Genomic DNA, 20874 nt, shown 5'->3' with positions numbered 1-20874 from the left:
CAGGCTCGGACACAGCTCCGGTGTCCCAAGGATCGGACCTGGAGCTCAGGCTCGGACACAGCTCCGGTGTCCCAAGGGTTGGACCTGGAGCTCAGGCTCGGACACAGCTCCGGTGTCCCAGGGATCAGCCCCGGACACTCAGCACCGGTTCCCTGGAGCTCAGCCTTGGATACAGCTCCGGTGTCGCAAGGATTGGACCTGGGCATGTAGCACTCGTTCCCTGAGCTCAGCCCCGGACACAGCTCCGGTGTCCCAGGGATCAGACCCGGACACACAGCACCGGTTCCCTGGAGCTCAGCCCCGGACACTGCTCCGGTGTCCCAGGGATCAGACCCGGACACACAGCACCGGTTCCCTGGAGCTCAGCCCCGGACACTGCTCCGTGCCCCCAGGACTTGGTCCTGGCTGCTGCCCCCAGCAGAGCTCAGAGCTGGACACAGGGTACACAGCTCTGCTCCCCTTGTCTCGGACATGGGCACACGGCTCTGTCCCCGGGGCTCGGACATGGGCACACGGCTCTGTCCCCCGGGGCTCGGACCTGGTCCCCACAGGGAGCCCCTGGTCACCCCAAGACACAGAGCTCCTGCCACTGGCTGAGTGGGTAAGGGGTGATAACAGGACAGGTGGGCTACCCAAGGGGATCCAGCATGAAGGATGAGGGGAATGGCTTCAAACTGCCAGAGGGATGGATAATGGGAAGGAATTCTTCCCTATCAGGATGCTGAGGCTCTGGCACAGGGTGCCCAGAGAAGCTGTGGGTGTCCCTGGAAGTGTCCAAGGCCAGGGTGGATGGAGCCTGGGATAGTGGAAGGTGTCTCTGCCCCTTGGAACGAGATGAGCTTTAAGGTCCCTTCCAACCCAAACCAGAAAATCCCAAACCAGTCTGGGATTTTCTGCTGTGCTTTCAGGGGGCTGCTTGTCCCAGCAGCTGCTGCCACAGGGTGCTATGCCCACCCCAGCCCTTTCCCTGGGAGCAGGAGTAGCATTCCCACCCTGTTCCCTCAGCCAGAGGACCGGGCGGGCCAGTGCCAGCGTTTTTATTAAAAGCTGCTTACCTAGGTACTAACACAGGGCTGTGGAAGAGCGAGCTCCAGAGGTTAATTGTGGCAGTCCATAGCATGAGAGGGTGATGGTGACTCCCTTGTTCCCAGCACTAAAGCTGGGGCCTTTCCTTTCCATTCCTGTCCCTTGTTTCTGCCTGTGCTGAATGACCTTACTCTATTTCGCTTTTCTGCTCCATTAGCCCTGCTGGTTTGATTTTTTAAAAATAAAATTTAGACTTCCCTTCACTCCATTTTGATCACATGCCTTACCAGTCTGTGTCTGAGTGCAGCAGCCAGAGTGTGAATGTGCTGTTAGCCAGGAGACAGCCCTGTCCCCTTCCCTGCTCCCCCCAAAACCAGCATGGGACCAGGGCAGAAAGCTGGCCTGCCTCCATCCCCAGCCCTTTGCAGCACTTCTAAGCTGTTTAGCAAAGCTAAAAGATGTCCACTTTTGTTAACTTGCTTTCCAGTGCTGACACTTGAGCTTCCCTCATTCCAAGGGGAGGCAGCATGCCCTCACCCTTACTGCCTGGAGAACAAGAAGGAAATACTGGACAAAGGCACTTGGTTGAGGCACAGCAAGCTCGAGCCATGAGGAACCCTGAGATGAGACCCTGCAGAGCTGGGAGCAGGGTGAACAGTCGGCATCTCCGAAGTGGCTGGTCCTGAGCAGCTCCTGAATCCCAGTGCTGAGGGGGCCAAAAACCCCAATGAGTCCACGCTTGCTTTGGCAAATGTTAGCCTGGACACACGCTGATCCCGAAAACTGGAGCACCTGCTGGGCAGTGCCAACTGCCAGCCCAGGCTCTCCCCTCCTTCCTTCTGCGCCCAGAGTCTGTGTCAGAGTCCTGGCTCTGGGGCAGGCTCCCTCAGAGCTGGGTTTCCCAGCAGTTTGTGATCCTGATCCACAAGGACCTCCCTTTCCCCACCCGCCTCCCAAATCCCCTCCCGCCCCCTTCCCGGGTTTATTGTGTTGGCGGTGCCGCAGTGGTGGGGGCTGGCAGAAGCTCTCTTCCCACCACGCCTTCCCAGCACCTTCCCAGTGTCTTGGAGAAAGGGGGCTGGCAGCTCCTCCGTGATCCCCAGTGTGTGTTCGGGGCTTGCCAGGCTGACCTAAGTCTGCTTCTTTTCCCATTCCTGCAGAGAAAGGATAGAGAAACAAACCCAGATGAGGTGACATTGCTGGAAAACAACACTTTAAGGCATCCCTCCCTACTGGGGCTTTGGACCCAGCATTTTCCAAGCATTTTCACTGCTGCCCTGGCCATTGTAGGGGTGATACTTTCCCTCTCCCACCCAGCCCTGCACTTCCATGATTTCATGGTTAAACGAGGGGCAAAGACTGAGATTTCCCGTGGGGCCAGGGAGGAGAGGGAGAGCTAAGCAGGACCTTGGCTTTCCGCAGCACGCTCCCCGTGTTGGCAGGGATGATGGAGGGACTTCTCTTCCTCAGCTCTGCCGCACAGTTCACAGGCACCAGGTGCTCAGGGGGGCTCCCGTTTGCCTTGTTTGTAGTCTCCTGTGGAAAAGAGGGAGCAAAAAAGCTTAGGAAACCCAGGAAGCATTGACAACCAGATTTAAAAGATTAAAAAAAAAAAAAAAAAAGGATGAACTGTAATGAGATTAAAGTTGAGGTGACCAAATTCAACTCACACACCTCTCTTCACAATGGGAGAAAGCCACAGGGATGTCCTCTTTCCCCTGTGCTGCTCCCCAGAATAGCCCAACCACTGTTTCTTGCAGAAGTTGGAGCTGCGAGTGAGGAAAAAGGGATGCATACCCCGTTCTCAGCCTTGCTGGTCACGGCCAGCCCCAGGGCCGGCCCTCCTGCCAGCGACTGCTTCAGCTGCTCCTTCACCTCGGTCAGCTTGAGCTCCAGATCGACCCGAGACTGCTCCTTGTGCCGGCAGCGCTCCTCCAGCACCGCCACCCGCTGCTCCAGCTCCTGCAGCCCGGGCCCTGCGCCACAATCACCGCGCTCAGCGCTGGGAGCATCCACCCATCCTCCTGCACCGGGACACTAGGTGGGGCTGCCAGCCCGGCTGAGCGCTGTAGCCAGCCCAGCTCCCGGCCACACCGTCCCTGTGGCCAGCCCGGTGTCCCTGTGCCAGCTCAGCTCTGTCCCCGAGCGTCCGGCAGCGCCCGGACTGCCCCGACCTACCCGTGCTGCCCTTCATGGCCTCCCGCAGCTCCCGCTTCTCCTTCCGCAGCAGCATCAGCTCGCTGCGGATCGACGCCTTCTCCTTCTCCAGCTTCTCCTTCTCCGTCAGGAATCGCCTGGCGTCCTCCTCGGCCCGGTTCTTGCCGTACCTGTACTGGTTGGCACCTGCAGGCACCGAGAGAGCCCATGAGGGGCTGCACCCCTGGTCCAGCCGAGCCCACCCACCAGCCGTGCACATCCCCCTGGGGAGCAGCCCCCTCCCGCTCCGGCCCGGAGCCCTGGCGGGGTTTGTGGCCCGGGCACTCACTGGACGCGTGTCTCTTCACTTTGACTTGCGGGTCCACCCGCCGCGATTTCTCGCTGCAGGACGAGGCGTGGCGCTTCACCTGAGCTGCCCCCGGCCTGCCCGGCTCCTCCTCCGCCTGCTGGGAGGAGAGAGAGCGAGCTGAGACACCCGCAAGGCCATCCCAGCCCGGGCACGGCTCCCTGGGCCGCTGTGGTGGGAGACAACGAGCCGTGAGGTGGTGCTCACCTGAACCTTCTCATAGGGGACATCATCGTACACGACCCGAGAGGAGTCCGCCCGGTGATCCTGGGAGGAGCTGGCCCACCTGCAGAAGGAGAGGTGGGGTCTTCCTTTCCACAACATCCTTGCCAGCCCCTCAGAGAGCCCTTCCAGCATCTCACTGCACTACCCTGCCCTGCCACACCCTTCATCAGCACCGATGAAACCCTTTCAGCTTCCCATCCTGCCCAAGGGAACAACCCCTTGAGCACTGACTGTCCCTGAGATCACAGGCCCACAAGCCACAGCCCAGCCTGTGCCCGTTCCAGGGAATCCACAGGGCCAGGGATCACCATGCCCAGCCCCGCACTCAGCCCCTGGCAGCAGGGGCACAGCCTTACAGGTAGGAGTGTCTCACAGCCGTCACGATGTTGGCAATGGTCTCCACATCCACGTAGTCGTAGTGCAAAGCCTCTGGGGCTGTCTGGGAGCCTGTTTCCACCAAGAGGAGACCCAGCCAGCGGCCCAGGTCTTCAGAGCAGCTTGCCTGGAGGACAGAGGAAGAGTTGGGGTGCATGCCCAGCTCCCAGCCCCTCTTCCTTGCTGCTTCCCAATGCAAATCCCTGCTGCGCACAATCCCCCTCTGTTCACAAAGCTCCCCTGCAGCTGCCCCAACTCGCCCAAAATATGCCCTGAGCTTTCCAGGGGAGGGCCAAACAAGCCCCTGCACGCCTGGGATGTTGATCATCCCAAGGATTGCTCCCCCAGCCCGGCAACCCCGTCCTCACCAGCCCGTCCCACCCTGCTCACCTCCAGCGCCGTCACCTCCTGCCCGTGGCGCAGGATGCGGAAGGCAAAGGGGTGCTTGGGGCCCAGGCCGGGCACCACCTCGCAGCCCCGCAGGACGATGGCGTTCACGTGCGTGCGCAGGTCCGTGCGGTCCTTGTGGAAGTAGAGCGTGTTGCCCTTGAGGCGGCACCAGCGCTCCTTCCAGCACTGGTTCACCAGCACGCTGAGGTAGCCTGGGGTGGCAGGGGGAGGGAAGGGCATCAGCTCGGCTGGGCCTCGGGCAGCCTTTGGCAAGACAGAGGTGACAGCACCTACTCATCAACTGTGCCTCAGTTTCCCCCAGATAACCAGCTGGGCCCAGGAGAGCTGCCAGCTCGGTACCACGCAGTCCCCCTTGCCTGTTTTTGGGGACATGGGTGACCCCTTGCCCTCTCATCACTGGAATTTGCAGAGCCAGGCTGGGGCAGCATTTCCCAGCCTGTGGCAGTGTCACAGCCTCCAGTGAGCTCATCCCCACCCCTCCCCTCTACAGCCACGTGGGGGGAAGGATGTCACTCCCCACTGATCCCACTCCACTCCCAGTCCCTCTTTGCCCCCAGCCCGCACGAACCGCAGCAGGGGATGTCCTCCTCGGTGGAGGAGGTCTGGGTGTCCTCGGGGGATGGCTTCTTCTTGGAGAAGCTGATGATCCTGGTGATTTTCTTCCCCGCTGCCCGGCTCATCGAGCCCTTCAGGTCAGCCAGGCCACTCTTTTTGCCTTTCCCTGGAAGGACAGGGTAGCTGTGTGACCCCGGTGCATGTCCTGGCATCCCAGCTGGCTGCAGGAGCTGCTGCCCAGCAGTGGGCACACAGCTGGCCCTGGCTGGGTGGGCAGTGGGGACAGGGACGGTACCGTGCTCGCCGTGCTCTCTGCGGGTGGCCGGGGACCCGGTGTCACCCATGGCCACGCTGTCCGAGTCCGAGGTGTGCTTCTCCTGGGACAGCCGCTGTGGGAGAGCAGAATCCCATCAGCACCGTCCCCCAGCCACTGCCAGCCCTTCATCCCCCTGCACAGGGCTGGGGGACCCAGCTCCTGCTCCCCTTCCCAGCCCTGCAGAGCTGCTGTGGGAATGGGAAGGGCTCCTCATGCAGCCCCAGGAATTTGGGGTCCTCCAGCCCTCTGTTCCCCAGGTTTGTCCACAGGAACCCCACCGAGCCCCTTAGAAACCATCACCTTGTCCAGCTCCATCTTGCACGGCATCACTGGGGAGGTGGGGGCTTCCATCCCGCCTGCTGCTGGACTGCTGGCTTCCTTTATCACCTGCAGGGACAGCCCCAGGTGTCACTTCAAAATGACCCCAGGGCCAGGGCTGTCCTCCCTGGCTCAGCTCCTTCACTACCAGAGCCAGGCTGAACCAGGGGGACAGGTCCTGGTCCCCACAGCTCAGGGCAGCAAACCCAGATCCGCACTGCTCACACCTCAGCCCCTTCCAAACTTCAACCAGTTTTGGGGATTTTGTCAGGGATTTTGGAAATCTCACAAGGGAGAGACTTAGGTGCCAAGCCAGCATCACCCTGCCAGCACAGGACATCTTGTGACCCCCCTGTTTTAAGGCGTGGCGTGTCCTGGGTGTGTAGAACAACCCTGTTCTCCCACATTTGGGGTGACAGCTGCCTCGGTGCTGTGCTCAGAGGCTCCTTTCCCACCCGCCGCCCCTTCCCCGCAGTCCCCGCTTCCCGGCCCCGAACAAAGGCAGGAAAGGGCCCTGGGGAAGAGGAAGGGGAGAGCAAACATCCCCCCAGCCGGGGCTATCAGCGCTGGAGCCGCCCAGGCTCTGGGAAGCGGCCGATAAGAGACAGGAGCAAAGCCCCCTTCCCCTTCCAGGCCGTTCCCAGGGCAGCCCCCTCCCCAGCTCGGGCAGGGAGGATGCCGAGGGGAGCCTGTGGATGCCCCTGGGAGGAGCAGTGGTACCTTGAGCCACTCCTCAGCCTGCTCCTTGCTCTGCACTGCCAGCACCAGCGCCTCGGCCCCCGGCAGCGAGAACCGCAGCTCGTGCTTCTTGCGCCGCCCGTCCTTGGGCACGTAAATGACGTTACAGGTGCTCAGGGGCACCTCCACGTGTGGCTGTCGGTCCTTGGAGCTTTTGTAGCACTAAGGGAAGCAGAGAGAACTGCTCAGGGCTCAGCCAAACCTGCCTGCCTGGCAGCCGTGCTGGGGGGTGGCACAGGGTCTCAGGGTCCCTCGCTGGTGGCACAGATGGAGGTGGCTCAGGCCGTGCAACTGCCCTCTCACTCCGTGGTGTCCCAAAAATGGGGAGCCCTCTGTTCCCTTGTGAGGTAAGCGAGGGCAGCTGCTGCTTGGGTGGCAGCCTTGGGGTAGGGGCTTGGTTTGGACTGTGCTTTTTCCCTTCAGCTTGGGCTCAGCCACCCTCCTAACCCCCCAGGGGATTTCTGTGCCCCCCAGGCCAGGCTCACCAGCAGTTTGCCATCCCGGATGATGGTGAGCTGCTTGGCCCACTGCCCAAAGCGCTTCTTGCGCAAGAGGAAGGCGCAGATCCGGCAATCCTTCACCAGGTTCATGGAGGCCTCCTCCGAGGGCCACTGGTGTGTCAGCTGCTGGCTCTTGCCCTCCTCCTCCTCCTCGTCGTAGGACTCGTAAGAGCTGCTCATGGCATCTGAGTCATTGTCTGGAAGGAAGCAGGGGAGTCACCCTAAAAGGTGCCACACACCCTGCCAGGGCTCCCCGTGGAGGCTTCAGACAGAGCTGGGCCGGGTGGATTCCCTGTCATCCTCTGGAAACAGCAGTGTTTGGCACCAGCCATCTCCATTTCCCTTGGAATCCCAGCAGGATGCTCGTGGGCCGAGCGCCAGCCCCAGGTGCACCTATCCAGAGCCCTGGGCTGATTTATTTCTTTGCAAGGCTCACACTTTGGAATCCTGGTTCTCCAGCCTCAACCCCAGCAGCCCCCACCCCATTGCTCAAGCCCCACCTCAGGCTGGACTTTGCCAAAGTTCTCCCCTCCCTGTCGAGGAGCCCCAGATACCTACAGGAGTTTTTTTGCTCCCCATTTATCCTGGTGACGGGGTAGTTGCTGTCTGCATCCTCGTAATAGCCGTCCTCGATGGAGTTGGGGGGGCTGGAGCTGTCTGCAGGGGAAGCAGAGGGAGCTGGGGCTGGTGCACCCGTTTTTCCCTCATGGATGTTTAGTGGGGCACAGCCAAGCACACCCTCCCAGGGCATCCCAGCACTGGTCCTCCCACAGCTCTGATCCCTCCCCCATCACCTCATTCCCAATCTGGCTGGAGCAAACAGCTCCTTGCAATAGCAACTGGGATGGGAGGGAGCGGGACAGGAGTGATGCTGGTGGGAGCAGCGACAACTCCTTCCCCAGGATGAGCAGCCAGCCCACTGAGAGCTGCCTGGATTTTCAGGCAGGTGAGGGATGCAGTGTGCAGCTCGTGGGGCTCCCCCCACCCTCCTGCTGGCGTGGCTGGAGCAGGACTCACTGCGGGAGGTGATGTACTCGGGGGCCTTGCCGGGGCCCAGGGGCAGCGCTTCCTCGTAGTAATCCTCAGGAGGGGGAGTGGTGGGCAGTGGAGGAGCGGGATCCACAGGAACCTGGAGCAGGAACGCCTCCAGCATGAGCCAGGCAGCAGCAGGGCCAGGAGCCCCAGCAGGGTACAGGGAGGGTCCCATCCTGGCCACTGCCACCTCCCCGTGCAGGAGCAGAGCAGCCCCGGCACAGCCGGGCACTTACAGCTTTGGCTGCCTGGCTCCTCGCCAGCTCCGGGCCAACGCTGTCACTGGTGTCCCCCTCCTCCTCCTGCATGTCCTGCAGGTCCCGCAGGTCACAGTCTGCACGGGGTGAACAGAGGGTGAAGGGAATGGGAAGGCAGAGCTGGACACCCCCCCAGCTGTGCCCTGCAGGGATCTCCCTCCATGGCCTTTCCCAGGGAAGGTGCTGGGAGATGGGAATCACTGGTAAACACAGCTGGAGCGTGGATTCCCTCATGGCTGGCCCCCAAACAGCTACGAGGGAGCAGGAACAAGCACCCAGAGTGATGATGCCCACTCTGGACACAAGGATGTAGCTGTCACCCTTCTTCCAAAGACCCCTGGACCAGCATGCACCCAGCATGACCCCCAGGGCACCCCTCCAGCTCAGCCACACGTACCAAACCCCTCAAAGAGGGACTCAAAGGTACCAAACCCCTCAAAGAGGGACTCAAACCTACCAAACCCCTCAAAGAGGGACTCAAACCTACCAAACCCCTCAAAGAGGGACTCAAACCTACCAAACCCCTCAAAGAGGGACTCAAACCTACCAAACCCCTCAAAGAGGGACTCAAAGGTACCAAACCCCTCAAAGAGGGACTCAAACCTACCAAACCCCTCAAAGAGGGACTCAAACCTACCAAACCCCTTAAAGAGGGACTCAAACCTACCAAACTCCTCAAAGAGGGACTCAAACCTACCAAACTCCTCAAAGAGGGACTCAAACCTACCAAACTCCTCAAAGAGGGACTCAAACGTACCAAACTCCTCAAAGAGGGACTCCACGAAGCTGGTGCCATTGCCCAGGGACGCTGTGTTGACGTACATGTAGTCCACATCCTTCCCTGGAATTGAGGAGGATGCTCTGAGCCTGGGGCAGGCACTGGCACCCCCTGTCCCCCAAACCCCAGCCCGGGGACACAGAGCAGGCACTGGGGCTGGAGGAACCCCCAGGGATGCTGCAGCTCCTCCAGGAGAGCAGGGATGGGGAAGGCTGTGAAGCCCCAGGTGCACAGCGCCGGCCTTCCCGCGGAAACCCCTGCGCTCAGCACAAACCGGGGCAGGAAAAGCTCTGGGAAGCAGCGTTTCCGCAGGGAGCAGCCCTCCTGCACCCACGGCAGCGCTGACGCCAGCCCTGCTCCCGGGGCAGGGCGGAGCTGGGAAGGGAAAGCAGGAGCAAAGTGCCCTGAGGGGGCTGAGCAGGTGCTGGGCTCATCCCTGCCCTGCAGAAGCTTTTCCCTGCACTGCTGGGGACACCCACTGCCTTTGGGGACAGCCACAGGCCACCAGGAGAGGGACACAGACCTGCAGGTGGCTGCAGCTTCTGCAGGATGCTGGAGACAGCCAGCTTCTTCTCCTGCGTGGTGGCACTCAGGTACTCGTGGTCCAGCAGCTTGAGCAGGACGCTGAGCTCTGGCAGGAGCTGGTCCAGCACTGAGGGGAGCAGGAAAAATCCTATCAGCCAGGGGGATGCTGGGGTTGAGACAAGGCAAAATGCAAAAAGCCTAAAAAAGCAAGATTTCCCCTGTCCAGCCAGCACCTACAAACATCCAGGGAGTCACGCACCCTCCTGCTGCCCCAGCTCAGCCACGAGCTCCCACAGAGGGGATGGGGACTGTGCAGGCTCCCTGCACTGGCTTTGCTCAGCTCACCAAACCCCAGGCTGTGGGGTCAGCAGCATTCCCCACTCCCAGGACACCCCAAACCCCAGGCTGTGGGGTCAGCAGCATCCCCCCTCTCCTGGGACACCCCAAACCCCAGGCTGTGGGGTCAGCAGCATCCTCCCACTCCCAGGACACCCCAAAGCCCAGGCTGTGGGGTCAGCAGCATCCCCACCCCCTGCCACATGTAGGACACGTCCCGTCACAGCCACAGCTCCGTGTCAGGGCTCTGGGCCGGCCAAGGGCAGAAGGGCAGCCTGGTTTCTATTAATAGTGCCAAGGCAGGCAGGGAGGGGGCGAGGGGACCCTGCTGGGCACCGCAGCCTGGGGTGCCCGATAAGCCAGGGCTGCTGGCAGGGCCTGAGCTCCGCAGCAATGCCCCGAGCCGGGCACACTCAGCACGGACAGAGAGCTCTGAAGGCGCCTTTGTTCCCCCCAGCTGAGCTGTCCCCTCCGTCTCCCTTGTTAAACATCCTCCAAAATACAAGGGGGGGAGGGAGGGGGCAGTCAAAGAGGCCTGTGATCCCAGGAGGGCATGCTGAGCAGAGCCTGGGGGAGCACAGGGAGGCAAGGAATTAATTTCCTATGCTCGTTAGGCTTCCAGCCTGCAGGAGCTTAATGGGGGGCTGCAGGAAGCGAGGGGAGATTGCTCCAGGGGGGCAGCAGGGCATGGTGTGACACCCAAGGCCACCTGGCACGCAGGGACCAGCACTGACACTTCTGCAAGAGCGGGTGGGAGTGACACAGACCCGCAGAGCTGGCCCAGGGGACAGGGGACACCTCTCCTGTGCTGGGGGTGGGCACTGGGGGCTCTGAGCCCGGGGACAGAGGCAGCAGGGCAGCAAAGGGCTCCTGGAGAGGAGGGGGTGTGACATCAGAGTGACCACAGGTGACACAGCTGAACATGGACCCCGTGTCCCCTGCCCTGGGACACCACCACCCGCTGCTCTCTGCTGGGGCTTCTGCACCCAGAATCTGTGGGATCACCCCAGTGTCCTGTGTTTGAACACAGCACCCCAGCACAGAGCGGGACACGGAATCTCCCTCCTCTGCACGTCTGCAGCCTGTCCGAGGCAGAATGGGAGATGTCCATGAGGTCTCTGAGCCTGGGAAGGCCGGGACCTGTGGCAGCAGATGGCTTCAGCATTAACTACCAGGGCTGGATGGGCTGGGGGGACCCAGGGCAGCTCTGCTGGGATGGGGTGACCCAGGGGACAGCCCCAGGACACTGCTGCCATGCAGGACACCGGGGCAGCGCCTCCCAAATCCTCCCCTGGCAGCAGCACCGAGCACGGTGCTGCAAAGGCGCTGCACCCCCTCCAGCCCCTCTCTCCACCCCACACCAGGCCAGCTCTATTTTTAGAGCCCACAAGTGCTCCCCTCCTCAGGGACCCTTTTCCCAGCACAGAGATAAGGTCTGCACACAGCCTGCAGCTGCAGAGCCTCCCTGCCCCTCCCCAGCTCTGCTCAGCACAGCAGCGAAAATCAGGTCCTGCCCCAGTAACCTGCAGAGAGGAGGAAGAGGAGGAGGAGGAAGAGTCTGTGGCCAAGCCAAAGCAGGAGTTTCCTGGTGTAGAGACCCAGCTTTTGCAAGGGGAGAGATAAGAAACCCCCCCGGAGTTCTCACTCCAAGAAAAGCCCAGCCTGCAGCTTGGGAGAGCCCCGGGGAGGGGAGATGCTGAATCACAGCTCTGAAATGCAGTGGGAGGTGCGCAGGGACCCCTATCCTGTGGCCACAGCTCTCCTGCCTCCGGCCACGCTTCCTCCTGCGCCAGGTGATGGCTGGGGCCGAGGGGGGCCGGGGGAAATCGGATGCAGGGAGTAACAGCCATTGTTTGTAGCTAAAATAAAACGCAGGCACAAATAACTCCTTCCTGTTGGCACGGGCAGGGCCCTTGGCTGCTCTGCCTGCCGGCACAGGGCTCCTTAGAGCTGCTGCCCACAGCAGACAAACGCTGAGAGCTCCTGGGCAGGTGGGGACAGCACCCAGTGACCCCCCAGCCCCCAGGGGAGCCCTGCAGGGAGGTGCCTGTGGGACACACAGACACAGAGGAGCTCTCTGCAGCGCACGGACCGTGCTCACCTGTCCACAGGTGGATGTGGAGCCACCTGCAAGAGCCACACAGTGCTGGCACGTGTCCCCACGCCTTGCTGGGTGCCCCAGCACGGGCACCACCATGGGGGTGAGATGCTGGCAGCCCCAACACCGCTGCTCCTTGAGGAAGCCACGGCCTCCTGGGGGCTTTGCTGAGCTCCCGGGGCAGTTCCTGTTCCCACTCCCATTCCCAAGGAGGTTTCTTCCCGCCGGGGAGCAGGAAGTGCCTCGGTGGGGGAGGCTTGGCGCTCCCAGAATTGTTCCTTTGTGCAGGGGACAGGAGGACAGAGCTGCCTGCACCCTGCCTGCAGCCCCTGCTGCGGCACTGCCCTGCCAAGCGGGCAGGAGAGGGGCAGCACTCGGCCCCGGAGGTGGCAGGAGCCAGCCAGGCTCTGCTCCCATCACTCAGCACCTGCTGGGTGTGGGGCAAACTGGGATGGACTGGTATGGCCAGGAACAGCAGCCTGGAAAACACCTCCTCCTCCTCCTCCTTGTCCCAGTGTGTCCTGCTCCAGGCTGGAGGGGTTTCAGGGAAAAGCCAACCATTAATGATCACACTTGAGCCCTGGCAACATCCTCTAGGAGTGGAAGATTTGCTGAGGGGCCACTCGGTGCACATGAATCATCTCCTCCCTGCAAACAAGGGCCCCTTGAGTGGGGCGGATGGGGGGAGCCTCTGGCTCTGCATCCAACAGTTCCAGCAGGAGCTGAGCACTCGGGGCTGGCTCCTGCCTGGCTGGGACCCTCCCTGGCCCTCCAGGTCCCCCTCAGGGATCCCTCACAGGATCCTGCTCCCAGTTTGGGTGCTGCAGCACCCCTGGGTGTCGAGGAGGATGAGGCAAGCTCAGATCTCGGGTCTCAGCATCTCCCACAGCCCCAGGCAGAGCAGCCATGCACAGCTCCTGGGGCCCTCACCACCGTGGCCTTGCAGTAATTAATATCCTTAGCTGATAGCCTTGGAGAATCAGTCTGGGGAGATGAACTTGAAACCTGATTGCTTGAGGGGGCACAAGGCCCCCTGGTTCTGCCTCCCAGAGCAGCGGCCTCTGCCCTTCCACAGGGAGCCTGCAGGGTTTGGAGGGCTCCTCTGCCTGCTCCAGCCCCGGAGAGGGGCAGAGGAGCCACCAGAATGGTGAAAAGGCACAAAGGGGGCCCTGCCTGTGCCTGCTGAGCCTCCTCCCTCAGTGCCCCCCTCTGCCCCGACAGCAGCTCTGGGGATCCCTGTCCCAGCACAGCTCCAGGGGCAGCAGTGTCCACAGGGCTCCAGTGTCCACAGGGCTCCAGTGGCACCAGCTCCAGTGGCTCCAGTGGCACCAGCTCATCCCAGCAGTGCCCAGGGAGGGTCCTGGGCCTGTCCTGGTGCCTTTGCCCACACAGGCTCCTCTCCCCAGGACAATCAGCCCTGCTCAAAGCCTTATCTCATGGCCTGGCTGCAGCCACTCGCCCACCCCAGCAGAGACCAGCCAAGCCAGCCCAGGGCTGCTCCCTCAGCCAGGCTCTTCCCAGTGCCCTGCCTCCCCCTGGCCCTGTGCACAGAGGGGTTCTGAGTCCTCTCCACCTCCCAAAAAGGGGAGAAGGGCAAAGGGAGCTGTGGGGCACTGCTGGAGCCACAGCTCTGCCCTGCAGGAGGGGACTGGACACAAACAAGCCTCCAAACATCCCCCTCCGAGCACACTCTTTCCTGGAGGAGACATCAGGTTCTCACATCCTCCTCCCGGTCCTTAACGAGGAAACAGGAGTCCTGAATAGAGGGAAGTGTAATTACAGGCTGATAGAGCATGCAGAGGGCAGAGATTATCACCTGCACTGGTGTCCCTGGCAGCTCCCGCACTGCAGGAGCCATCACTCACTCAGAGAAACCTCTTCCCTGGTAATTACACGGAATGGGAGATGGAGAACAAGGGGATCCCACCCAGCCCGGTGCCAGGACAGCCCAGAGGGAGAGGTGCTGGCTGCAGCTGACCCCCAGGATGGGTCCAGGCTCTCTTGGGTGGGAAATCTGCCCCTCACCCTGCACCCTGCCCTTGGCCTTGGGCAGGGACTCCTCGGCACAGCCATGGGGCATCACAGGGACAGAGGCTCCCTGAAGTGACATCGCTGCTGGCAGAGCCCCTGCGACAGCCCCTGCTGGGCTGCAGGGAATGTCCTTCCTCACAGCAGCTCCAGGTAATTATTAACAGGCTGATTAAATCACCCACAAGCACCTCCTTGTGACCCAGGCCGACAGTGACCCCCCAGTGCCCCGTGCTGTGGCAGGACCCCTTCTCCAGGGGCTGTCCCCTCCCTCTCTGCCTCCTGCAGAAGTTTGTGGCTGTTTGCTTTAGCTCACCCAAAGCAAACTTCATCCCCCTGACCTGGAGGCTGCAGCTGCCCCCACCCAGAGGAGCAGGGGCGGTTTCTGGATCTCCCCTCTCACAACTGAGCACAGCGAGAGGCTGAGCAAATAAAATCACCAAGGTGAGAGATCTTTGAGTGACCCTGCTGTGTCCCCAGAGAGCCAAGGGCAGCCTCCAAACTCTGCTCCTAACCCCAGGGACTGGGAGTTTCCAGCCCCAGCTCAACACAATCAGCCCTGGAGCAGGTTTGGTACTCCCAGGCTCCATTTCAGAACTCGGTGCCAGGCTCAGCAGGCTCACGGCAGGATGCTCCAGCCTGGGAGCAGGGCTGGAAAACACATTTAAATAATGAATGAGAAGGAGAGGTTTGAGATGCCCTTTAAAGGAATAGTCAGGCAGGGGTGAGACCTGCTGAGTAATGTATAAAAAACAAGCTTCAGGCAGAGGGGAGATGTTAGGATTACTCAGAACCCAGAATAAACTGTGTTTCCTCCAACCAAAATTTTGGTGTCGGCCTTTTCCAAACAAAGTCCAGCAACAGGTTGGCCTGGGCTCCTCTCCAGCGCTGGGAGAGGCCCTGGGATGGTGCCCCAAGCCTTTGCCCACCCCCGTGCCCACCCTCCCTGGTGGGCAGAGCAGTGGGAAGCCTCCCTGGGTCACACCTTCCTGCCTGTGGGCACCTGGAGCTGTCACCTCTCTGCAGCCCTTGGTCTCCTCAGCCACCAGTAAAGTCAGAATCCCAGCTAATTGCAGGGATTCCAGCTAATTGCAGGAATTCCAATGAATTGCAAGCATTCTGGTGGGAAATCCCAATTCCCACCAGTCCATGCCACCACCCAGGGCTGGATCCAGGCCCCACATCCCCAAAATCTCCTCTGGTGGGGGTGGAAAGCTCTCTGCACCCCAAGGGACTCTTCTCCATGTCCCATCCATCCCCATTCCCCAAAGCCAAGTTCCAAAATGCCTCGGATACAATTCCCAGCTGCAGGAGTGAGGCATGGGAAGGCCACCAGAGCTGGCACTCTTGGGGAGTGCCACTCTTTCCTCTTCTTGGGAGGAAAAGTCACACGGGGAGGCTGTGACAGGATCCTGAGAAGGAGAGGAGGATCCAGAGCCTCACCTAGCAGGGCACAGGCAGGGATTTGCAGGAAGGAGCTGGTGGATCAGCCTTCCCAAATCCCACTGCACCTTCCCAAACGCCTTCAAGAGCAGGATGTGGATCTTCTTTACAGAGCTGGTGGCAGGAGAAACCACAGATCCCAGTGGGGGAAATGTCCCTGAGGACCTGGGGCAGGGAGATGTGCCCAGGCCCCAACCTTGGCATCCCTGCCCTGACCCCGACAATGCCCAGGGGTTCCAGAGCTGTGCTGGACACGAGTTCCCCTGCCTGGTGAGGGGCTTGGGACCCTCTCAGTGGCCACCTCAGCCGTGTCCCCGTGTCCCCAGGCCGGGGCACAGCAGAGGGTGTCCGTGTGGGGGCTGTGTGCCCCGGAGGACCCCTGGCCAGCAGGATGAGCGTTATTTGCTCAGCCCTTCCCTTTCCTTCCCTTGCCGAGCTCCTCTGGGAGCATCAGGTGCAGCGGCAAGGCCACCATGCGACAGCATTTCCGACCCGTTTAACCCCTGCACGGCAGGGCTGGAGGGGCAGGAGAACCGGGATACGCCAGCGGGAAAGGTGACAAGGTGTGACCAACTGCTCTGGTCACTGCCGGGGGCTCCAGCAGTGCTGCCACTGGCTTTTACACCAGGACACCAAAACCAGCTCTCAAACCTGTTGCTACTTCGGTTCTGTTCCTTGTTCTGTCCTTCACAACCACGGTTTCCCAAAATTTTGGACCACATGAAATGAGCAGCTGTTCCTCCATCACAGACTGGGGAGGGTTTGATGCTCAAACAAACCCCGGGAGAAAGCCAAAGCCATTCTACAAAGTGCTCCTTGCACATCTCCTGCTAATTGCCAGCAATCAGAGCATACCGGCATCTCCCCGAGCTCCCTCTTATCACTGCCAGGATCAAACGCACATGAAAACCACTTCAAAAAAAGAGAAAAAGAAAGCATTTTGAGCATGGAAACCCCTTGCAGCAAAGCTGTTTTTGTTCCAAACTGTTACGAAATGTCAGTGTTTTCCCCGCCTGCCAAAGAGCCGGCTTTGATGCCACGGGAGGCTTTATCAGGAGCAGGAAAGGAAGGGGCTGCAGCAGCCCTGCCGCGGGGGGAGGCTCAGAGAGGTCATTTTGTCCTTCCCCGCTGCAGATTGTCAGCCCGGAATCCACACGGGGGCCTGAGCTCCCCAAATGCTGCCTCGGGGTGGTGACAGGCGGCTGCTCCCTGCTCTGTCACCCCGGGGTGCCCTGGCTGGGGTGCCAGCCCCTTGTTTGTGCAGGGCTGGCACTGAAAGGTTTCCAGCACCCTTGTGGTGATGCTGGCCTGGGACAGTGACATTTAATAAGTATTTTACAGAACAGAGAGTGGTGTTATTAATTTTCAGGTTCCCTATAGGCAGGAGGAGATGTGTTCCTCAGGGGGGAGTTTGAGCCGTGCCAGACTAGATAATAGGGAAGGGTTAAGGGGTTAGGACATGAGTCTGGGATGCCAGAAACCACTTCAGGCCTCCACTCTGCTCCACTGTTATCTCCTGTCCCCAGCAAGTGATTTGGCCACTGAGCAGAGCTTGGGTCGAGCCCAGTGTTCCCCTCTGAAAGGGCTTCCCACTGCTTGGGACGAGACAGCTTCTTCAAAACCCTAAACAAAGTTTTCCTGGGCAAGGATAGGAACCTCCTGCAGGCCCAGGGGAGCTCAGGCACTGCTCCGCAGCAAAGGGCAGGGCAGCCTCGCAGCTCAGCACGTTTGCACAGGAAAAGAGCATTTCCAGGTCAAGAGTGGGAAAGAGACAGGTTTCCCAGGCAGTGCAGGCAGACAGGACAGTCCCCAGCGCTGTCCCACAGTGTCCTTCCCCTCTCCACAGCCCCTCTGTGCCCCTCCAGAGCTGCCAGGGGGCTTCACACGGATCCAGGGTTTCCCTGCTAAGGCCAGCTCTGCGCACAGCAGGATATTGGAAAATCCAGAGGGGCAAACAACTCCAGTGCCTCATCAGCATCCCCGGGGCCGCCCTCCCACCCTGCTTTAGCCACCCTGGGGGGCTCAGCCCCCTTCCCCTCCACCCCCGGGCCAGGAACAGGCGGTGGCTGAGTCTCCAGCGGAAGGAATGGCTGCAATGCGGAGGAGAGCTCGGCACTTGCCCGGCGCTAACAGCTGGCCCGGGCCGTGCTTCTCACCAGCCCAGAGCCCTTCCTTCCACCGGCAGGATTCCTGCTGCCGGCTCGCAGGAATGATCCCGGCTCCCTCCCACCCGTCCTGCAGCCTCCCCATTCCTGTGGGCGAGCTGGAGCCAAGTTTATCCCCGACACATCTCCGCTGGCTTTGCTGGATTTAGAGCCCAGATAAGTTTGGGGCAGGACCTGAATTCTGGTGGCTCAAAAGGTCAGGGAAGAGACACTAATGAGGGAGGAGAAGCCATGTGTGAGCACAGGCGTGTTTGAGCACAGGATCGCCTCCCAAATCACACACTGGGAGCTGGGCTCTCCATCAGCACGACCCAGAACAACTCTGCCAACAGCACCATTCCCCCAGTCAGGCACTGGGGCAGAGCTGGGCCAGCCTGCTGGGCAATGAGGAAAAAGTGGCAGATGATAAAACCAGGATACAGCAGGGCCTGAGCAGAGCTCCAGGTGAAGAAAGGGGCGCCCAGAGAGCAGCCAGAGACTGGGAATGGGCACATAGCTCCTGCTTAATGCCAGACCCACCCCTTCACTGGGGAAGGGAACCTTCCCTCCAGGAATCACAGCCCCCAGAGGGTTCCAGCAGCTCTGGCTGATGAGCAGGAGGGGCTGGGGGAGGTTTACATTAGCAAAGAGCCACCCAGGTGCCAACAGCAATTTATCACAAACACTCAAAACAAAGCAGGCAGGCGCTGCTGTTGCTGCCATGGCAGGCACCAGCGAGGGAGATAAAACAGCTCTTCCTTGGCAGGGTCAACATGTGGAAAGGCCAAACCATGCCCAGACATGGCTCCCGCAGCTGGGCACCCCCTCCTTCCCTTCCATGAGATCCTAGGTTTGACTTTTGGGGTGGGCTGAGGGGCAAAGAGGGAATTTCCCATCAGCTCCACAGCAGGAGAACGGCAAAACTGCGATTCTCTGCTCCCCTGTCCCCAGCAGTGATGTCCCCTGGGACCCTGAGGGACAGCTCTGGCATCAAGTGTCACTTGCCAACACTGCCCCTCCTGCCACAGCTCCCTCCAGAGCTGGCAAAGCCGCCCTGGCTGGGCACAGCCACAGGGGACGGCTGTCCCTGTCACCATCCCTGTCCCCTCCCGGGCTGCAGGCTACGGCTCCCTGAGCACTGACACCGTGCCTGTGCTTCCAGCAGTCCCAAACTCCTCAGAGCTGTTTCCACTGCGGAAACGCCACCCCATCCTCTTACATCCACAGGGGGAACTCTTGACCCCTGGGTGTCTGCGGTGCTGATCCAGGGCTGCAGACACAGCACTCCTGAGCCGCCCTGGGACCTGAGCGTGGAGCAGCCCGTGCAGCCAGAGAGGCCCCTGGCCACTCTCTTATCGTTTCTGGCCAGTGTTTCTGTAGCACCTCCAGGCACAGGTCAAGGGCCAGGACCCCCGTGCTCCGTCGTGTCACCACCTGCTCCTCCTGTGCAGCCTCAGGCTGCAATCAGCAGCAGCAGCAGCAGCAACTCCCCTGCAAACCTCCCTGTGCTCCCTCCAGGGACCTGGCAGCCCAGCAGAGAGCCAGGACCTTCCCTGTGGAGCTGGCCCAAAGCCCTGGCAGGTTTATACAGATCCCAGATCAAAGCCCAGGAGCTCCGTGAGCCCGATGCCACGGGCTGCAGGCAGGAATCCCACACGTGTGGGGAGGCAGCTGCTCCCCAGCAGGGCGGGGATCCGGCCCTCCGTGCCTTTACCAGACTGCCGGCGTTTTCCCCGGACAGGGAAACCTCTGAACCCCATCAGCTCCATCGGGGAACGTCACCTCCCTTTCCACGACCACAATTTCCCCTAACAAGTGCTCACACCCCACAGCCTCCCTTGCAGGCTCCTGGTGTTTCACCCGTCCGACCAGCAAAGAGAAACTGGTTCCAGTTCGTGCTCCAGGCGGCCCTGCTGGAGCACCGGGGGCGAGCAAAGACGCGCTGGGAGCAGGGTCCCGCACGGGGCCGGTGGGACGCGCCCGCTCGCTTGGGACGGGATGCGCGACCCGCGATTCCCTGCGCCTGGCACGGGCATCCCCTGTGCCCGGCACGGGCATCCCCTGTGCCCTCCGCGCTGTGCTCCGGGGAGGGGATGCGCGCCCCGCTCCCATCCCTTCCCATCCCATCCCTTCCCTTGCCATCCCCTCCCGTGCCGTGCCGTGCCGTGCCGTGCCGTGCCGTGCCGTGCCGTGCCGTGCCGTGCCCTCACCGCTGAGCCGGTCCATGGTCCGGAGCCGCGGCCGCCGCTGCCGCCCCGGGAGCTGCGGGCGGGCGAATGTCGCGGGCAGCGGCCGCCCGGCGGGGCCGGCTCTGCCTCGGGGCGGCCAATCCCTTCATCCGCCCCTCCCTCCCCGCCCGGCTCGGTGCACGGCAGCGCCGAGCACCGGCCCGGCACGGCACGGCACCGGGGACAGCCCCGGGGACAGCCCGGCCGCGCCTGGGGCCCGCTGCCACCCTGCGTCCCCCGCCACCGCAGCTCCATCGCACCCAGAGACCCCCCTGGGAAGGGTGGGGGTCTTGAGTGGGCCCCCTCCACCTGCCCGGCTCGGGCAGCTTCGGTTTAAGGGAAAATCCCGAATTCCCACACGCAGCAGCAAGGACAGCTCGCCCTGACCCCTCGCTCCGTGTTTCCCCCTCCCCGAAATCCCCCCCATCCCCGCCCCCTCCTGGTGTCCCTCCGTGCCCAGCGCCTCCCTGGCCGCGCCACTGTCATTGTCCCTCCGGGCGGACCCGGGCTGGGGAGCCCCGTGGGACGTGTGGCAGTGTCCCAGGCGTGGCAGCGAGGACAGAGGCTGCTGGCACTCCCAGGACAACCCGGGCTGCAGCTGAGCCCTGTGGGGACAGGGTTGGGACAGAAATGTCATGAGGTTTCACATCTACCCAATTATTATCGCTTGGGAAAGAAATAATTGCAATATCAGATGTGAATTCGCAGCTGGCCTGGAGAAATTCCCCTTTTTGGGCAATTTCAGCCCAGGAACACTCAGCCCCTTCACCCCCCCATGCCCAGCTGGGAACCAGCTCCTGCATGGATGGTGTTTGATGGTCTCTCCATTCTGGATTTAGCCCCGGTTTTCTTCCACAACTTGGGATCACCTTTGTGATTCCTGCCCTGTGGTTGGGCCAGAATCTCAGTCCAGGGCTGCCAAGGCTGCTTTGGGAATTGCAGAGCAGCCAGGGACAGCTTCCAGGGCAGGTGGTGGCACCTGGGGTGTCCCTGCACCCCCTCAGGGCAATGGGACACCAGCAGGGACCCTTGGAGTGG

The 20874-nt window shown here is 61.4% G+C and overlaps 1 protein-coding gene across 4 annotated transcripts; it reads right to left on the bottom strand.

The window, feature by feature from the left end:
- Positions 1-1003: 1003 nt before the first annotated feature.
- Positions 1004-19908, bottom strand: AFAP1L1 (actin filament associated protein 1 like 1). 4 transcript variants are annotated; one of them, XM_063413655.1, is made up of 19 exons: positions 11997-12642; positions 9558-9686; positions 9014-9097; positions 8236-8333; positions 7985-8096; positions 7526-7624; positions 6953-7164; positions 6450-6629; positions 5712-5798; positions 5391-5484; positions 5109-5261; positions 4520-4731; positions 4111-4256; positions 3737-3815; positions 3512-3629; positions 3205-3369; positions 2824-3002; positions 2434-2562; positions 1004-2180 (listed from the first exon to the last, which is right to left on the bottom strand). In XM_063413655.1, exons 1-19 carry the CDS (start codon positions 12625-12627, stop codon positions 2157-2159), a joined length of 2931 nt encoding a protein of 976 aa, XP_063269725.1. In that variant the 5' UTR covers positions 12628-12642; the 3' UTR covers positions 1004-2156. The 4 variants fall into 4 exon arrangements, with proteins under 4 accessions (XP_063269725.1, XP_063269726.1, XP_063269728.1 ...); XM_063413656.1 differs by having other exon boundaries at positions 3512-3626; XM_063413658.1 differs by lacking the exon at positions 11997-12642 and adding an exon at positions 19819-19908 and having other exon boundaries at positions 1005-2180.
- Between the last annotated feature and the right edge of the window lie 966 nt (positions 19909-20874).

Source organism: Prinia subflava, chromosome 16 (assembly GCF_021018805.1).
Source record: "Prinia subflava isolate CZ2003 ecotype Zambia chromosome 16, Cam_Psub_1.2, whole genome shotgun sequence".
In the NCBI taxonomy this organism is placed as follows: Eukaryota; Metazoa; Chordata; class Aves; order Passeriformes; family Cisticolidae; genus Prinia; species Prinia subflava.
The sequence above is the reverse complement of the archived record's forward strand: the minus strand, read 5'-3'. Positions and strand labels throughout refer to the sequence as shown.

Bases quoted from the DNA above. Each gene is read 5' to 3' on its own strand.
- AFAP1L1 (XM_063413655.1), bottom strand. From the start codon at position 12,627: ATGTGCACCGAGTGGCCCCTCAGCAAATCTTCCACTCCTAGAGGATGT. The intron at 8,097-8,235 runs GTAAGTGCCCGG...TTCCTGCTCCAG, and splicing joins GGAGCCAGGCAGCCAAAGCT to GTTCCTGTGGATCCCGCTCC. The intron at 3,003-3,204 runs GTAGGTCGGGGC...ATTGTGGCGCAG, and splicing joins GGCCATGAAGGGCAGCACGG to GGCCCGGGCTGCAGGAGCTG.